The sequence below is a fragment of the Ambystoma mexicanum genome, chromosome 1q (genome assembly GCF_040938575.1).
Source record: "Ambystoma mexicanum isolate Mex_15411 chromosome 1q, UKY_AmexF1_1, whole genome shotgun sequence".
Classification (NCBI taxonomy): domain Eukaryota; kingdom Metazoa; phylum Chordata; class Amphibia; order Caudata; family Ambystomatidae; genus Ambystoma; species Ambystoma mexicanum.
In genome coordinates, this window is record NC_090922.1 from 1,109,521,362 (window position 1) to 1,109,540,566 (window position 19,205).

General features: G+C 47.4%; 1 protein-coding gene across 4 annotated transcripts in view; it reads left to right on the plus strand.

Annotated features, from left to right (window-relative positions):
- CCDC18 (coiled-coil domain containing 18) overlaps positions 1-19,205 on the plus strand; it is a 2,185,916-nt gene that overhangs the window by 1,214,579 nt on the left and 952,132 nt on the right. For all 4 annotated transcript variants that reach the window (XM_069641832.1, XM_069641829.1, XM_069641831.1 and 1 more), the window contains exon 19: positions 3,377-3,519. In XM_069641832.1, coding sequence (XP_069497933.1) covers positions 3,377-3,519 — 143 coding nt within the window. The remainder of the gene's footprint in view (positions 1-3,376; positions 3,520-19,205) is intronic.

A 19,205-nucleotide genomic window follows, 5' to 3' on the forward strand; every position in this document is an offset into this window, starting at 1 on the left:
TACTAAGGGAAGCTGAAAATACCCTTGGCAATGATCTAGACAGGATTGCAGAGGGGTATAGTCCTAAAGTGTTAAATTAATTCCTTACACATTGTGCCGATACCCTATATGAGATTTGTTGCGACATACATATATTATGAACTAATCCAGTCAGCGTTAAAAAGAAGCTTCTGGAACAGGATTTGTTCAATAATAAAAATGAAATTAATTATAAGAACTACAATGTATATGATAGAATCCACACCATGGCTAACTCTGTACCTCAATATCTTTTTAAATGTTCTTGTAAACGTTCTTGCACTTGATTCCTGCTTTTTAGATCAAACTGTTTAGGCACCTTGGAAATGTATGGTCCGATAGGGAAAATTCCATTTGCTGAGAGAGGATGCTGTTTATGTAATAGAAAGGACGTTCCCGAATCTTGGAAGCACCTGTTCACGGATTGTACAGAAAAGCTGGCGATAAGGATGAGTGTTTTTGAGATTTGTCTACGCTCCCTCACACATCATAACTGATGAATTCTGGTAGGAAGACAGAGGTAATTGATATTATCTACAATCAATGTTATTAGATTAATCATGGACCTATTGCAAGAGAAATTTTAAATATATTTTAGCGCAATCATAGGTTTCTTAGGTTTGTATCTTGTCTTTAGTATTTCACAAATGTTTTTCTAGAAATGTATATTGTTTGATTGTATTTATAACTAATAGTTTTTTGTTAAACAAATCACCAATTAATTAAATAAATACAATTTAAAAACAAACAAAACATTTAAATAACCTAGCTGCTGGTAGCCCTGCAGACAAAGGGTGAAATGTGAAGTGCATCTGCAGAATCATGCAAAGCGGAAACATTTGAATGACTTAACACTAAATCTCAAATTTTTACCAAACGGAACAAGCTTGGACGTCAATAGATTACCATATTACCATTTCTATAAAACTGTTGTGAAATGATTATATTACAGTAAATCTTGCGCAACTTAAAATAAGAGGCAAACCAATACAAGAATAAAGGAAAAAAGAACAAGAAAAAGTAAAATAATAACATACACAATAATACTCTGCAATATTTTACTACTTAACATCAGGAAATACACAATATTTATAGCCGAAATAAAGAAAGCTACCTGATTTTTTTTCTTAAAATATGAAACCGGAATGCTCTGTTGTTAACCAACCTAACCCTCCCCCAACCTTTATAGGTTATTGTAAGCCTGTTATCCTCATTTACCCACATTTTTCTTCTGACAGTACTGAAACGAGGAAGAAGCGACTAGGAGTAGTGAACACTAGTAAATAGTTCACTGTTATAGTACTGAGATGAGGAAGATGGCTGCAGAGGACTGTGAGGGTCAGGAATGTCCCATTAAGAATGCACACCCGCAACCTGTCAAGTGCATGCAGGTATATAAATGGGGAACCTGAAAACAGCACAACGCGAAACGGGGAGGCCTGTGTGGGAGAGACCAGCAGGGGACCCTTACAGAAAGGAGGCTGCTGTGGTGGGACCGGAGTAGGAGCCAGGACGCCGGCCGAGATCCCGCAGGACCCGGGGCGCCTAAGGCGAGAGAAGCCGTGAGGATATCAAAGGTGTGCGAGCGTCCATATGCGAATGAGAGCAGCTGGAGCTGCAGACGATAAGGACATTGGAGGGGGCGCCGTTCGTGTCCCTGCAGAGACATGGAGTTGCTGGTGTATGCAGAGCAGCAGGAGCCAGTCTGTTGAATGCGGAAGTGGGAGAAAGCAGCGGGAGCCGCTGGGGAGCGGTGAGTGCCGTGGAGAGCCACACAAGACCGGGTGCTCCTCACGGGCTGTGGATAAGTAATTAAGTAACAAATTAAATAAAAACTTGAAACTTACCTGAATTATGTATCTGGATACCAAACCGAATGGAAACCTACAACCAAGCTGCATTATGCATATTAAATACCGAAAATGAATTCAAACTCTAAACAGATTCGAATTATACATGTTGAATATCGAACTGAAGGAACACTTGAATTTAAGCATATTGAATACTAAATTGAACACAACTTCATGGGCAAAGTAAATGGCAGATGAAACAAAAGGGAAAGTACCCATGTGAAAGCAACATAAGGAAAATAGTGCAAGTGTGTAAGAGTGTCATATAAAGGTGGGGCATGAATTAGACCACCTGAAAGTGAACTTTAAGAACATATCCAGTGTGGAAAGGCCAAAGACTGGCAAGGGATGTGTAGCAGGTGGTGGCAAAGCCAAGGGGCTAACTAGGAGATGTCAGAGGAGTGCAAGCCTGCACATAAAGCCAAGAGGCCAACAAAGAGGAGCTAAGTGAATGTGACTTTGAACACAGAGGAAAGTACAGAAGAACCTGTGTCAGCTGAGGAGCCTAGGGATTCTGGCTCCGTGACCTCTTATGGGTGGACCGTGTGGTCTGACAACTGCGCCTAGACCAGTGAGCCCTGACTAAAAGACAAGAGTGTGGTATTGAACCTTTTTGAAAAGACTAAAACCGCTACGTTTGACTTCCTGGGGAAGGGAATCCTGAGACGTGATGAACTGAAAATGCTGTCTTGAGGATGGATCCTCAAGACCATTTTCTTTTGATCTGTATTGCATTGAACTAGGGGATGGGAACCCCACGCTTTTTGCTGAACTGTGTTATGTTGAACTGGAGAAGGGAACCCCGAGAATTGTGTGGAATTATAGTGCCTGAACTTGGGAAAGGTAATCGTGAGACTTTTATGGAACTTTGTTGAACCTAGGGAAGGGGTGCTGAGAAGGAAAGCTAAGAGCTGGAAGAAGCTCAGAACTTTGTGTTGATCACCATTTCTTTTATTATTGACATCCCTACATATTGTTTAACCTTAGTTATGAGTGCAAGAGTACGTTTTGGACACAGACAGACTTTTAAGATGAACTGTTTGACTCATAATTTCCTTAGTTTCGTTCAGGTAGGGAAATCCCACCTTAGCATAGGGCAAGTTAGGCCTTCTACCATCCTGACATTTGAGTAAATAAAATATTTCAGTTTGAACTTTGAATTTGTTGTGTGTCTTGCTTCATGCTGCCTTCACAGGACTAATTTTAGCATCTGTTTTTTTTATTTATTGTCCGTTGATATCATATTCATATTTGCGTAACTACTCAAACTCATACATTGTGTGCTGTTTTTTCACTATTCGTTTTGCACAGATACCTAAATTCCAAATTGAGTGAAGCGATCAATCATTTGTACAGTGATAAATCTATTTATGAGCAACTATTTATGAAAACCCTAAACTTTCTTCAAGTGCAACATCCTCAACAAAATTATCAAGTCAAATTATGATGTAATTATGCCTTTTTGAGAAATGGGGTTAAAAATGAAATTTTTGATTCAATACATTTAGATTTCGAAACTAGAACAAGACCTTCACAAACAGAAATCTGCAAATGCCTCAGATCATCGACGACTAGAGGAGAAATTGCATATGGCCACTCAGGAAACCGATCTGAGAAACCAGCAGCTGCTCGAGCTTGGCGGCAAAATGAAGTACGTACCCAAAAGCGCCAATACTGAATCTTAACCTTGCTTAATGGCCTATTATCTGTAGAAAGTCCCTGCTCCCACACATACTATATTAGAGGTGGTGTGATTCCCTCACTGGTTTAAAATGAAATGCTTACTAGTGGTTCCCTCCAAAAATATCTGAGGTAAAGTGGGGGTGAGGGATAGAATAAAGTAGGTTGTCAAGTTTTTAAGCTTCATTTTATGGCCCAAGTATAGAAATGGGCGACTTGTTATAATTTACATTGTAGTTCAACATTTTGATATGGCTGTGCATGCTATTAATTTATTTTATGGAAATAAATCCATAAAGTATATGCAATGTCACATCAGATAAAGAATGGAAGAGCATCATACAGGGACAAAGTGTAACATACTAAATTACCCCTTCACAATCAACAATGCAGTTTCCAACACAGTCCAGTGAAGTCCCTGACCAGTATGCAGTAATTCCACAATTGCAAAGTAACCATACAATGCTAGCTCCAAAACTGTTTAAGGTGATCAACATAAAACATGTTGCACCTAACTGTTAATGTTTTATCAACTTTTTAGTAAGCATTTTTCTTCCTCCAATTGTCCTCTATTTTGAGAGATGCTTTCAATCCCTTAAAATGTAAGTGAAATCTAACATCCGAGGAGAGGATGGATGGATGGATGGATGGATGGATGGATGGATGGATGGATGGATGGATGGATGGGCATGCAGATGAATTCATACGTGGACAGGCACATTGATGCACAGAATGCATAAATCGATGGTGGGCGGGGTGGCTCGTGGGCATGGTTTATGGGTAGGCGGGATGGATGAGCAGATGTGCATACTTATGGGATGGATGGGGGCTCGGACACAGATGGGGGCACGGATGGAGCAATGAGTGGACGGCTGGATGGAGGGGGGATCGCGGGAAGAGTGGGGATGAATGGGTTGGCAGCTGGATGTGCTTGTCCATGGACTGGTGGAAGGGCGGGCGGATGGATTGGCAGGTGAATTAATAGACGGGATGGAGGGGCGGATGGAGGGAGAGATGGATGGAGGGGCGGATGGATGGATGGATGGATGGATGGAGGGAGAGATGGATGGAGGGGCGGATGGATGGAGGGAGAGATGGATGGAGGGGCGGATGGATGGAGGGGCGGATGGATGGAGGGGCTGATGGATGGAGGGGCTGATGGATGGAGGGGCTGATGGATGGAGGGGCGGATGGATGGAGGGGGCGGATGGATGGATGGGCGGATGGATGGATGGTTGCCGGGGCAGGCACATGGATGGAGGGGTGGCCGGGACGATGGAGGGAGGGGCACACGGATAGATGGAGGGGCGGATAGATGGAGGGGCGGATGGATGGAGGAGCGGATGGATGAATGGATGGAGGGGCGGGTGGAGGGAGGGGCGGATGGATGGATGGATGGATGGATGGATAGATAGATATATGGATGGATGGATGGATGGAGGGGCGGATGGATGGATGGATGGAGGGGCGGATGGATGGATGGATGGATGGATGGATGGATGGGCGGGCGGATGGATGGATGGATGGGCGGGCGGATGGAGGGAGGGGCGTATGGATGGATGGATGGATGGAGGGGTGGATGGATGGCTGGATGGAGGGGTGGAGGGATGGCTGGATGGAGTGGCGGATGGATGGAGTGGCAGATGGATGGAGGAGCGGGTGCATGGAGGGATGGATGGATGGATGAGCGGGCGGATGGATGGAGGGGCGGGCAGATGGATGGATGGATGGAGGGGCAGATGGATGGATGGAGGGGCGGATGGATGGAGGGGCGGATGGATGGATGGAGGGGCGGATGGATGGATGGAGGGGCGGATGGATGGAGGGACGGATGGATGGATGGATGGATGGATGGAGGGACGGATGGAGGGGCGGACGGATGGATGGAGGGGCAGACGGACGGGCCGGCGGATGGATGGATGGATGGATGGAGGGGCGGATGGTTGGAGGGGCGGCCCGGAGGACGGACGGCCGGGAGAATGGATGGACGATGGATGGAGGGATGGAGGGGCGGGCGGATGGATGGAGAGGCGGAAGGATGGAGGGGCGGGCAGATGGATGGAGCGATGGATGGCCAGATGGATGGAGGGGCCCGGAGGATGGATGGCGGACAGAGGGAGGGGTACACGGATAGATGTAGGGGCGGATGGATGGATGGATGGATGGATGGATGGAGGGAGGGGCGGATGGATGGATGGATGGGCAGATGGATGGCTGGCTGGAGGGGCGGCCGAGAGGATAGACGGACGGACGACGGAGGAAGGGGCACATGGATGGATGGAGGGGCTGAGGGATGGCTGGATGGAGGGGCGGATGGATGGAGTGGCAGATGGATGGAGGAGCGGGTGCATGGAGGGATGGGCCGATGGATGGATGAGCGGGTGGATGGATGGAGGGGCGGGCTAATATAATAGCCTAAAACATTACCACGTTTATATGAGATAATCGCGGTAGAAAAGTTAGGGTAGATACCACTGCCACCAGCCAAGTCTTAATGTAAAGGGAGCGAAACACTGCCCCAAGAGGCACAGACAAAAAGGGATAAGAATTAACCCTTTCCAATACTCCATGGAAGATGGGGTGTACTGGGTCTGTGGTTTAAAGTGACTAAGGTAAAGTTAATGGCAACTTTACCCTTTTCTGGGGGACTGTAGTCAGCCCCAGAAAATGGAGTCGGTAGGAAGTCTAAAAGACAACCCTGTGTCACTGCACTGAAGGTGCTGTGTAACACGCATGAAAAATATGGTGCACTGGAGTAGGTGAGGCTCCAATGCCCAAGATCACACAAAAAGTAGAAACACACATAGCAAAACACATGTAAGAGTGGGAAAAAGGCTCACACTCTTACCAGGTGAAATAAAATAAACCCTAGAAATCCAGCAAAGCTGCTGAGGGACTCAGTAGGTAAGGGAAATTAGCCATTTATGAGAATTCTCCCTAACAAGGACAGACGGCCGAGAGGATAGACGGACGGACGACGGAGGGAGGGGCACATGGATGGATGTAGGGGCGGATGGATGGATGGATGGATGGATGGATGGATGGATGGATGGATGGATGGATGGATGGATGGATGGAGGGGCGGGCGGATGGATGGAGGGGCGGGCGGATGGATGGATGGATGGATGGGCGGGCGGATGGATGGATGGATGGGCGGGCGGATGGATGGATGGGCGGGCGGATGGATGGATGGATGGATGGGCGGGCGGATGGATGGATGGATGGAGCGGCAGATGGATGGATGGAGGGGCGGGCGGATGTATGGAAGGGCGGGCGGATGTATGGATGGATGGATGGATGGAGGGGCGGGCGGATGGATGGATGGAGGGGTGGATGGATGGAGAAATGGATGGATGGAGGGGCGGAGGGAGGGGCACACAGATGGATGGAGGGGCGGATGGATGGATGGATGTAGGGGCGGACGGATGGATGGATGGATGGATGGATGGATGGATGGATGGGCGGTTGGATGGATGGATGGATGTAGGGGCAGATGGATGGGTGGGGGGATGGATGGATGGATGGATGTAGGGGCGGGCGGATGGATGGATGGATGGATGGATGGATGTAGGGGCAGGCGGAGGGATGGATGGATGTAGGGGCGGATGGATGGATGTAGGGGCGGATGGATGGATATAGGGGTGGATGGATGGATGAATGGATGGATGGATGTAAGGGCGGATGGGTGGATGGATGGATGTAGGGGCGGATGGATGGATGAATGAATGGATGGAGGGGCGGGCGGATGGATGGATGGAGGGGCGGGCTGATGTATGGAGGGGCGGATGGATGGTTGGAGGGGTGGGCCGAGGGTGGGCCGAGAGGATAGGCGGACGACGGAGGGAGGGGCACAAGGATGGAGGGGCGGGCACAAGGATGGAGGGGCGGGCACACGGATGGAGAGGCGGGCACACGGATGGAGAGGCGGGCACACGGATGGAGGGACGGGCACACGGATGGAGGGGCGGGCACACGGATGGAGGGGCGGATGGATGGAGGGATTGATGGATGGAGGGGTGGGTGGATGGATGGATGGATGGATGGATGGATGGATGGATAGATAGGTAGATAGATAGATAGATGGAGGGCTGGGCGTAGGGTAGGGTGGGGTGGCCGGGAGGACAGACAGCCGAGAGGATAGGCGGACGATGGAGGGAGGGGCACACGGATGGAGGGGCGGGCGGATGGAGGGGCGGAGGGGTGGGTGGATGAATGGAGTGGTTGGTGGGTGGGTGGGTATATGGATGAGGGAAGGAGGGGCGGGGGGGTAGGCGGGTGGGCGGGCGGGCGGCTGGATGGGTGGATGGGTGGAGGGGCGGCCGGGAGGATGGACGGATGACAGAAGGAGAGGCAAACGGATCGATGGAGAGGTGGGCAGATGGAGAGGCGGGCGGATGGATGGATGGGCGGATGGATGGATAGGTGGGCAGGTAGGTGGATGGTGGGATGGATGGATGGATGGACTGAACGGATGGATGGATGGATGGATGGTTCGGCGGCTGGATGGATGGATGAGTGGGCGGGTGCATCGATGGGCACATGGATGGTTGGAGGGGCGGGCGCATGGATGGACGGACGGGTCGACGGACGGACGGATGGATGGATGGACAACATAAATTCTCCTTTAAACTTGTTACCAATTCCGAGATGGATGTAATTCTGTCCTTAATGCATCCCACTTCCTGCTGAGAGAATATCATCTGTGCTAAACTAGTGTTGAACAATAAAAAGCGTTCATTCCATTTCTCACCAGACTCATTAATTCTTCCTTTGACCACAATTCAGTCCCAGAAATTATCAAAGTTGTTACTATCACTCTATTGGTGAAGAAGGCTGGCCTGGACCCCAAAGATGCTAAAAACCTAAGGTCAATTTACTAATTCAAATGTTCTGCTTCAAAGCAATAGCAGGCCTATCATCATCATCTATACTCTACAGTAAACAATCAGGGTTTAGAGCTGATCATAGTACAGAGACCTCTTTCCTCGACCTACAGACTAATATGTTCAAGATGTTGGACCAGGGGAAAATTGGGCTTCTGGTCCTCCTCGATTTGTCTGTGGCTTTTCATATGCTCGATCTTGATCACCTGCTTTACACTCTCTCAGATTTAGGGAATTGTGCTCCCAAACCCACGAGCTGGATTAAATCATTTTTATCTGGCAGCCAATCCTTGGTATTCTGTGAGAGTGCTTTATCAAACCCTGCTTCCCTGTTTTGCTGGGACCCACAGGGAGCCTGTATTTCGCCTACGCTCTTTAATTTGTATTTTAGACCACTCTCTTGTCTTTTAGAGACCTGAGGGATCTCTTTTGCAAATTACGCAGATGATACCCAACTGATTCTGGAAATCGGTGGGGATCATGACATAGATACCAGGATTTTGAATTCCTTCTATGGTGTCATTGAACGACGGAAAACTGTCTCTCCCTTAACAGAACAAAAACTGAATTACTGCTTTTCCGAAGCTCCGTGATCAGAGTTAAACTGGGGAAGAGTACTCCTGCTTCAGTATTTAGGATTGTCCTATCTTAGTCACTAGAAAGGTTAAGACACTGGGGGTCTTTCTCATTTCATCTCTTGGTTCTGAGACTCAGCCTAGTTACTTCTGAAAGAAGTGCCACTATTATTTGAGACTCCTTAAGAATATCAAGCCTTTCATCTCTGAGGCGAACTGCTCTTCAGTTGTTCGAGCCATTATTATTTCATGTTTCGATTACTGTAACTCATTCCTGATAGATGGCATCCCTCTGCAAAGGAATGTAGAGTACCTAGCCAAGAAGGGATGGGTAAAGCTGCACTCAACGCAGCCTACCAATAAATGCCTCAATGCCAAATCTAGGCAGGCGGAGGGGGGCTCCCTAATTTTTCGGGTATAGCTGCGGCCTCCTTTTACTCCAAGCCACAGACATCATCAGCATCCACATCAGCACGCATAGGGAAGGATGAAAAGCTTTTGGAATCCTATGTCCCAAAAAATGACTCTAATGCCACTCTCCATCTGCGCCTGGCCAATGCTGATGCTATGCTGACTGCAGTGAATCAAAAGCTGTGGTGGGAGATTGCAGATTTCCTCCCAGAGCTCCCCGTGCATAGTCGGGCGAGATGGACAGTGGCTATGGACTTAGGAGTACGTTGGTCACTACGGTGAGTAACTTATCATTTTTTTAATAAGAGGGGAATAGGAGGATTAGAGGAATCATGTTCTTGCCATCATGTTCAACCCATCTTTCAATCTGTTCCATTATTTTTTTAGCATTTGGGGTCTTGTAGTTTTGATTTTCCCACCACAAATCAAGAATTACAAGTCCTGGAATGCTTTAAAAAAATCAGGACTAGATGAGCAATTCCTGAGTGGCATATTGACATGTATTCTACCTTACACCAGCCTCCCCTCTGCTGTCAGATTTTCCTTCTTTTACATCCAGTGTCGGTACCGGCTTCGAGCCCTTTGTCCACATCAGTGGGCTGTCCAGGTTTTTTGAACTCCTGTATCACCTTAGATAAAGGTCATAGCACATCTCTGCAGGGATTTCAAAAGGTGTGACTCCACTTTGCACAGAATTGAGCATGAGGTACTAGTGGCCGGATGTGAAGGGGTGCAGACGAAGTGGCACTGTCTGGAGCCTGGGCCTGCATGAAGGTCCCTGTGTTGAAAGTCTCCCATGCAAACAGGTGGAAGCCCCAGCATAATGTAGAAGAGTGTTAGGCAGAATTATATGCAGTACCCTTTGGGAACACTACACACAATTAAGAATACAAGCGACAGTACAATTTCACCTTTGGTACAAGCCTGTACTACACAGTTATAGTGGTAGCAGTAGCGGAGCAGCCAGTCGTATCTCAAGAGTAAGTGAGCAGTACAAATAGTTACACAAAGGACAGCAATTACTATGATTCAGGCCAACATTGACTCAAGGTTTCTAAGTAAAAGAATATATATTTATTTACTCAACAGTTGTATAACATTTCACTATTCTAAGCAAGGTCAAAATCACAATAATAAATACACCACACGACTTCCCTTAAATTCCGGGCAAGTTAGGCTCACAAAAGGAAGTGGGAGCAAAATGGCACTCCAGCAATTTAAAAGGTAGGGAAAGACAAAAGTTAACAGAAATGAATCCACACCAACAGGTAAGTACTCAGGGCAAGCGAACAAGAGAAACTACAATGAGAAAATCAGATAGAAAAGGCTTAGGGCCAAAGTCAGTGGTTCAAAGTCTTTTGCTCAAGATAATACAGTTCAGAGTAGTTCGCGGTAAAGTTCGTGGCACGGTTTCCGGACAAGGTTGGTTGGTAGAAAAGTTAGTTTGAAGAGAATGACAAGGCCTCGGATTGGAGAAGGATTTCAAACACTTTCACCGCAGCTGAACGAAACGCACAACCGGATTTGCACAGTACCTTAAAGCGGAGAGGGGGCTGTAGCTGAGGCAGACGTTCCTGGTAGTTCCTGCAGGTTCATGGTTCCTGAAGCGACTGTCAGACTGATCAAAAGTAGGAAAACTGGAGGGTCCTGCACTACCCAGGGAAGAAACCAGCAGCAGCGCCAAACAACAAATAAAAGGTGCGCTCCTTAAAACCCAAGCAGGGTCCGACCGTCCTGTCTATTCGGCCCACTGTAGCTCTGTACAGCGAATTCGACCAGAGGGAGGGGTCCTGGCTTGTCGTTTGGGCGAACTGGTTGGTCCCACCAGCTCAAGAGAAGAAGTTTTCTGGAGGATCTTCTCTCAGTTTTGGAGATTCGGACCTGCAGCAGGGCTTCAACGGGCGGTTCAGTCGTCGTAGGGGTCCTCTTCTAGTTCCTTGTTGGTTCTTTCGTTCCAGTGGCGACTCTGCATAAAAAGCAGGTCCTGGTACTGGAAGAGCAGTTTTCCCCCATTCATACAGCCTGGCTGTCAATCACACAGCAGGGTGGCTTGCCTGGCAAGGCCAGTCCCCTTAGCCAATCAGACAAGAGTGCGACTTGGGTTACCAAGGGAACCCATGGCAGGGGTCCGAAGATCCCTCCCTCACATCCTGCCTACCTAGACTATCAGGTGCCTTAATGAGTGCTTCTGTGCAGAAGCCCGCGAAAAGACAACGAACAAAGGAGTCATCCCCAGTTTGGTGCGCAGATTAAAACATGAGAAAGACTTTAACAAAAAGAAATGTGTGCATAGTGTTCTTCCTTCGATTGAAGTCCTCAGTCACACCAGAGTAAATGGGTCCCAAGCTCAAAGGAGATCTGATCACCTTCATCTAAGATGTCAAGACATCTTTGAGAGAAATGTTCCCATTGTAAGTGGGGCATACTCCTGAGAGGTGCATCCTTTGTCAGTGCTGAAACAACGCTGCCAGGAAGGGGGACCAAGGCCGAAGTTTCGACACCTGAAGGTAGAGCCGCATGGTGCCTGGATGGAGCCATGTCAGCTGGAGACGGGACCGAGCATGCAGGCTTGAGGTTGTGGTCAAGAGGGGAGTCTATTGCAATATTAATGTTAAGCATTTTCACCTGGAACCTCTCCCACTTCTATGTGGTAGAGTAATGAGTGAGAAAGGGTACTTGGTGGTGTTGCAGTCAAATCCTCCAAAGAACCTCTGGAGTGGGGACTCTGCTTCTTAAAAGATGAAAAGTAATACTTGGAGGAGTTGCTTGGGCAGTGGGACCTCTTCCTAAGCTGCTGATGCTGCTGCTTTTCCTCACAGACAGAGGTAGCGGACCGCTATTCGTTCTTCCACTGGCATCTTCCTGTGTTCCGCACACAGAGACTTGGAAGGTGTCCTTGTGTCACCCTTGTGACAGCAGGTGAACAATTTAAAGCCATGCTCCCTTTGAGCCTTCAGTTGCCTACATTGGCACTATCTGCAATCTTGTGGAGTGTGGGTCTCCCCCATGCAATATAGGAAAATCCCATGAGGATCTGAGACAGACATCTGCCTTCAGCAATTCCAACGGCGCTTAAAGAGATGAGCAAAAGCTACGTAGAGTTCCAAAGGCATACAGGGTGCACAGAAAAAGTAAACTGAGGTCATAGGTCACAGCGACAGACAAAGAGCTATGCTTTGCCCCCGGTGAAGAAATAATATCAAAGATGAGCAATCTGTGGGTGCAAGGAATCCAAGAGGTCTTAGTTTTAATACTTTACCTGGGGATATTAAATAGGACATTGTTGTTTCAAAGGTATTATTTTCAGCAACTTGTGGCTAACCCTTATTGGTTATTAATTTGGTGTGTCCTTTTTCACTTTCAGGTGTGAACTCCAGCTTTATGTTCAGTACCATGCGGATTGGTACCTGGTTAACTTATATGGCTGGTTGTTGACACGTAATATTTCAGGGGGAAATGAGTATCATTAATGTATTTGATGTGTCCCAACTGATATTGTTGGAACATTTAATAGGTTGTAACCTCAGACTATTCATCAGTGCCGTTCATTCATCGGGCATTAGGACATTCCGCTCTGAACATCACCCCTGAGGAATACATTGAATTGTAAATTGAAATGTCAGTGGTAAATTTCACATATTCATCTATGTTCTAGATCCTCTCCCAGAACTCTCCAGGCTCGATTTCCACTGGCTGAGCTATATCCTGGCTCATAAAATATCTACAAAACACACTAAGTACCTTGGTAAATTCTTATGAGCCCCCTTATAATAACAGTGTGTTAAATAGTGCTTTCTGCCAGATTCACTGAAGATTCTAAGTGCTATAATAAAAAGTGTTAAATTTACCCCATTTCTAAAATGGTAATAGATCTATCGACCTCAGAAAGTGATCCCACATGTCACATGGGTCCTTTGTGTAGTACTGGAGTGTTCTTTCAGTACTGGATTCATTGTAACTCGGCAAAGGAACAAAGTCATTGCTTTCAATATCTTCATATAGTAAGAACTGTGGCAAAACTGGGGGAGGAGGTAGGTAATGGCAGATTACAGAGGGTAATCATTAATCCTAGTACACCCATCTCATCACAGTCCTTAGGTCCCACCTTTCTCTCCCCTCTCGGTTCTTCTGCCTCCTTCTCGAACGATGACAAAAAAGGTAGAGGACACAAAATGGGCAGGGTTTTATAGTCACCTTGCAGAGTTGGGAAAAACTGACATTTTAAACAACTTTGTGGTTTTCTGTCAGGAAAGAAAGGAGGGAGAGAGCCTTGATTTAATAAGGACTGAGGAGATGGGTGTTGGGCAGAATTATATGCAGTACCCTTTGGGAACAGCCAGAATCAGGTAAAGTTGCCATTAACTTTATATAGTCACTTAAACCACAGACCCAGTACACCCCATCTTACATGAAGTACTGGAAAGGGTTAACTCTTACCCCTTTTGTCTGTGCCTCCTGGAGCCTTGTTTCGCTCCCTTAACATTAAGACTTGGCTGGTGGCTGGTGGCATTGGTATCTACCCTAACTTTTCTACCGCGGTTATCTTACATAACGTGGTAATGTTTTAGGCTATTATATTAGCCTCAAACATAAAACCCGCTTGACCATATATGTTTTATTTTTGTGTCCTCCATTTGAGACCCTGCTTCCTTTCAATCCAGCAGTGTAGGCCCCTATTTGGGCTGCCTGGAGAAACCGATGTTGCTCACTGCAGTGAGCTGGAACTTTGCCTAAAAACATTCAGCGGGTCCGTTGGATCCAGAATTTCTCTCCACCCATACGTCAATAGAGAGGGCAACCATACAGCGCACAACTTTGGGCCTCAAGACTACCTTGTTCGGCTCCCTGCATCCGTATATGGAGAACAAGAGACAGGGCGTCTGGGGAAGCAAGGGGTGTGTTTCCGGCAACCTCGCACTAAGGGACATTGGTGCATTTTGCTCCCAGGCCAAGTATTCCTTTGGACTTTACTGGGTCATCTCAGGTGCTGCATAGAACTCACTTGGAAAGGAGAAGGAGGGATTTTATGCCTTGGTGATGGATGAAAAGGAGGCAGCACGACAGGCATTGCAGTCAGGTCTCGACTGATTGTGTGGTATAAGTCATCGGTACTAGGTCACTCCTGAGAAGGTACTCATCCATGGTGTCCAGGCGTAGCTTTTGGATGTGCCCTGATGGGAACAACCTGTTTAGGCCAAGGTTGAATGAGTCCTTCCCAAAATTTCAGGATTCAGAGTCTATGGTAAAATCTTTAGGCCTGGGTTCAACTGCCTTCCTCCTTCGCACCAAGAGGGGAGGGCTTTCATCCCTTGGCCTTGTTTGCCCAGTGTGGAAGGGGTCAGACACCCTTTAGCAAACAGCAGCTTTGCCCCACTCGCCCTCTAGCCAAGTTAGATGTTGTGCAACCAAGACTGATTGTTTTGCTGAATTCGCTGGCTACCCACAGCAGCCCCAGGGGCAAAATCTTTGCGAAGGGGACTTTGTCCATTTCACTCAGTTGGGAGGAAGGATAGCAGTTTGTCAAGTAGTGGCTTCGCACCACTTCTGATGCTTGAGCTTTACAAGTTGTGACTCTGGGTTTCTGCCTCCTGCTTGATCAATGCCTACCCTCCCTCCAGCCCATCACTGACCCAACCCCTCTCCTGCTGGTGGAGGTCTGCCCACTCCTGTCAAAGGGCACCATAGATTTGGTGCTCTCATCAAAGCGAGGCAGGGGCTAGTTTTCCATTCACTTTCTGGTTCCTAAGAAAGGCAGGGACCTGCGTCCTTTCTTGGATTCGAGTATTTTTAATTTGTACCAGCACAAATACATGTTCAAGATGCTACCTTGGCCCAGATCCACCAGGCCCGCGAACTACCGAACTGGTTGGCATCTATGGATTTAAGATGTCTACTTCCATGTGCTGAGCCATTACAAGCATAGAAGTTATCCAGGATTTGTAGTCGGGACCTCTCAATACCAGTCCAAAGTTCTTCTGAGCTCAGTATCTTCCCTAAACTAGTGGTGGTGGCTGAAGCTCACCACTGAAGGGAAAAGTATACATTTCTTCCATTACCCAGATGACTGGCTTGTCCGAGCCCGCACCCTGGACCTGGTGTAGGTGCATCTGTTTTACACAGGCAGCCTGTTTCACAGTTTGGACTACTTCCTGAACATCAAGGAGTCCAAGGTTTCCCTGTCCCAGTCCCTCAGATTTTCTGAGCGGTCTTGGACACCTGATTGGGGGCAGGGCTTTCCCTGCAGTGGATCGGGTGGCAAACATCCTAGAGATGGTTTGTGTCTTTCAGTATCAGAAGCTGGTTTCGGTCTCCCCCATCCTGTGTCTACTGGGCCTCATGCCCTCCTGCATTCTGGTGTTGCTAGAGGCCCAGTTACGCAAGAGGTTGCCTCTATGGCTACTTCAATGTCAGTGGTCTGAGCTCCAGGATGACCTTTCAGTACTTTTGTGGGTCTCGGACTAGTGTCTTAATCCTGTATGGTTGTCCCTGTGAATCAATTTACTGAGGGGCGTTGCTTCAGCAACCCCGCCCCCAACTCTCTGTGGTCACAGATTTGCCTCTGAAGGGCGGGCAGGTGCTCGGCTTTTTTTTTTTTTTAATTTGGCTTTTTTGGTTTTAACAAAGAAACAAACAAGATGGAATACCTGTTACACATAAGACCATTGTAAGCATATGATTGTATGAGAAAGACAATATACATTATATCAAGATATTCGCAACATATGTCGTTATGCTTATATCAGGGTATGTCCATCACAATATATGAAACCCCGCCCCTCTCCCTTCCTTGATTGAGCACTCATCTGTTGAATGTTATAAAAGCGTAGGGACTTCGAAAATATTTTATTCATATTTCAATTGAGTGATTGGTCTGGGGCCACCTATTGCAAGTTCTTCTTCCATTGGTTTCCATCGGGGATGCCTTTTCATCATGACCCGGCAGAGTCGTCCACTCTGGACTCGGAGTCTGTTGTGAGATGTTTATTTTTAAAGTCCATCCATAGGGCTTCACATTGTGAGGCTTTGCCATGAAGAGAGGCGGTTATTGTCTCCATTAGGTAGATGTTTGTGGCCAGATTGATCCATTCGTTTTTACTGGGCACCGTCATAGACTTCCACTTAATCACCAGAAGAGCCCTGGCCGCTAGGAGTAGGTGGGGGGGCCAAGCCCGTCACTCTGGTCCAGTCATCGTCTCTTTCCAGGCCAAAGAGTATCAAGTAGGCATCAGTGTCTCTTTGAATCCCCTCTATCTCCGTAATCCACCCCAGGACCTCATTCCAGAATATCTTGAGGCGCTGGCAGCCCCACCACATGTGCCAATAGTTGGCTATTTCCCCGCATTTTCTCCAGCATGTTGGGCTCATTGTTTGGGACATTTTGGAAAGTCTAAAGAGGTCATATTGCCATCTGTGTAGGAGTTTGATGGCATGGAGCTTGTATTGGCTGGATATAGACGTTGTGGAAGCCGCTCTACACATTGTTTCCCATAGATCAGGATGTATCTCTTCTCCAAAGTCTTTTTCCCACCTTGTTCGTAGGGCTTCCGTTGAGCCATCACCCGCCGCTATTAATTCCGGATACATTGCAGATATGAGGCCTTTCATCTCAGATTTAGAGTCCAGGAGTTTCTCAAATGGGGTAAGGTCTCTATTCAATTTGTCTCTCCATTTCGTCTGCTTTAAGACCCCTTTCAGTTGGATGTGCTAGAATGTGGATAGGGTGCCTATACCCAAGGCGTCTGTCAGATCTGGTAGCGTAATAAACAAATCTTTCTTCTGGAGCTGTCCCACTCTCTCCAGACCCGCCTCAAACCATGCCTGAAACCTACCCACGTTAGGTATATGGTTGTTCATGCCGGGTGACCATAGGTGACTGAGCGGGGATGGCCAGGTAGTGATTTTGCGCATTTCCTTGCCTGTGCGCCATATGCTCCATATAGTGCTCAAGATGGGGTGGCCTTTGATTTTTCGTTGTACCCTTTTGTGTGGGGTCCATAGCCATTCCGATGCCGTAGCTGGAGAGAGATAGTGATTGTCCATTTGGACCCATTAGAGTTTTTTCTGGTCTCTAAGGTGTGGGATCAGGACGTGCAGCTGGGCGGCTTTATAGTAAGTCCACAGATCGGGTAGAGTCCAACCCCTCCTTTGTCTTTGGGGAGCGTTAGCGTATCGTATGGAATTCTTGCTGTCTTCCCCTGCCATATGAATCTCACCATAACCCTTTTGGCTTCATTAAAGTACTCTTTTGGTATCTCCACTGGGAGCATTTGGAAGGGATATAGAAAACGGGAAAGGCATACCACCTTAACTGCATTAACTCGGCCGAGCCATGAGATCGTGAGTTTTTCCCATTTTTTAAGATCGGCCACGAACCGCTGGAGGAGTGTGGGAAAGTTGGCTTCAAAGAGGTCAATCAGGGTTTTAGTCATTTTTATGCCCAGGTATTGTAATGTGGCATGTTCGAGCTTAAGGCCCAGCGGAAGAAACTTGGCGTCATTCACCTCTACAGTACCTTGAAGGGGGAACAAGATGGACTTGGTCCTATTCACTTTAAAGCCGGAGAATTGGCCATATTCGTCCATTAGTTTGAGCGCTTGAGGGACGGACTCTGAGGGGTTGGTTAGGTGGAGGAGGATGTCATCTGCATAGAGAGCTACCTTGTATTCTGTTGGCCCTATTTTCATCCCCTCTATCAGGGGGTCCGCTCTCATCTTTTGTGCCAGGGGTTCTAACGAAAGTGCAAACAGGATTGCAGAGAGGGGGCATCCCTGTCTAGTCCCACGTTTCAGTTCAAACCATCTGGAGTATTCTCCATTGACAAATACTGCTGCCTTAGGGGACGTATATATTGCTCGTATTGCCTTTCTAGTTCTTGGGCCTATTCCAACCTTCTGCAAGACTGCTCCCAGAAAATCCCACTCAACCCTATCAAAGGCCTTCTCCGCATCTATTGACAATAGAACAGGGTCGTTGGGGAGGTTATGGGCTGCATGGATGAGGTGTAATGTTTTACGCATGGAGTCAGCTCCCTGTCTCCCCAGTATAAACCCGACCTGGTCTGGGTGGATTAGGCGGGGCATTAATGTTTCCAATCTGGCAGCTAGTACCCTAGCGTAGATTTTGGCATCAAGATTGAGGAGGGAAATAGGGCGGTACGATCCACAACACTTAGGGTCTCTCCCCTCCTTAGGGATTACTGTTACCAGTGCTTTTTTTAAAAGGAGTCTGGTGCTACGCCTGTCTTCATTATTTCATTAAATAGTTCTGTTAGGAAGGGTGTCAATTGATTAGCAAATGTTTTATAGAACCCGGCAGTGTAACCATCCTCCCCCGGGGACTTGCCCAGTGTCAACCTTTTAATTGCCTCCTGGATCTCATGTTCAATAATTGGGGAATCGAGGCGCTCGAATTCTGCATGGGTTATAGTAGGGATGAAGATCGGGGCTAGGTAACAGTTTATACCTAACTAGCCAGAGATTTCTTCAGAGGTATATAGATTTTCATAAAAGCTGGCAAAGGATTTGGGGATGGTACAGGAGTTTGGGGCAGAAGGGACAGAATCTTGACGTATTTTGTTTACCTTGCGCTCTGCTTTTTTCTTTGAGCCTAGCCGCTAATTGGGCGTCAGCCTTGTCTCCTTTTTCGTAGAATTTCTGTTTTAGAAACTGCAGTTTGCGTACTACTTGGTCACGTTGCAGCAACCATAGTTCTTCCCGTTTGAGTTGGGCTATTTTCATTCTGTCCAGGTCTACCTCTGGGTCTTTGGTTATCTCTGCCTCCAAATGACA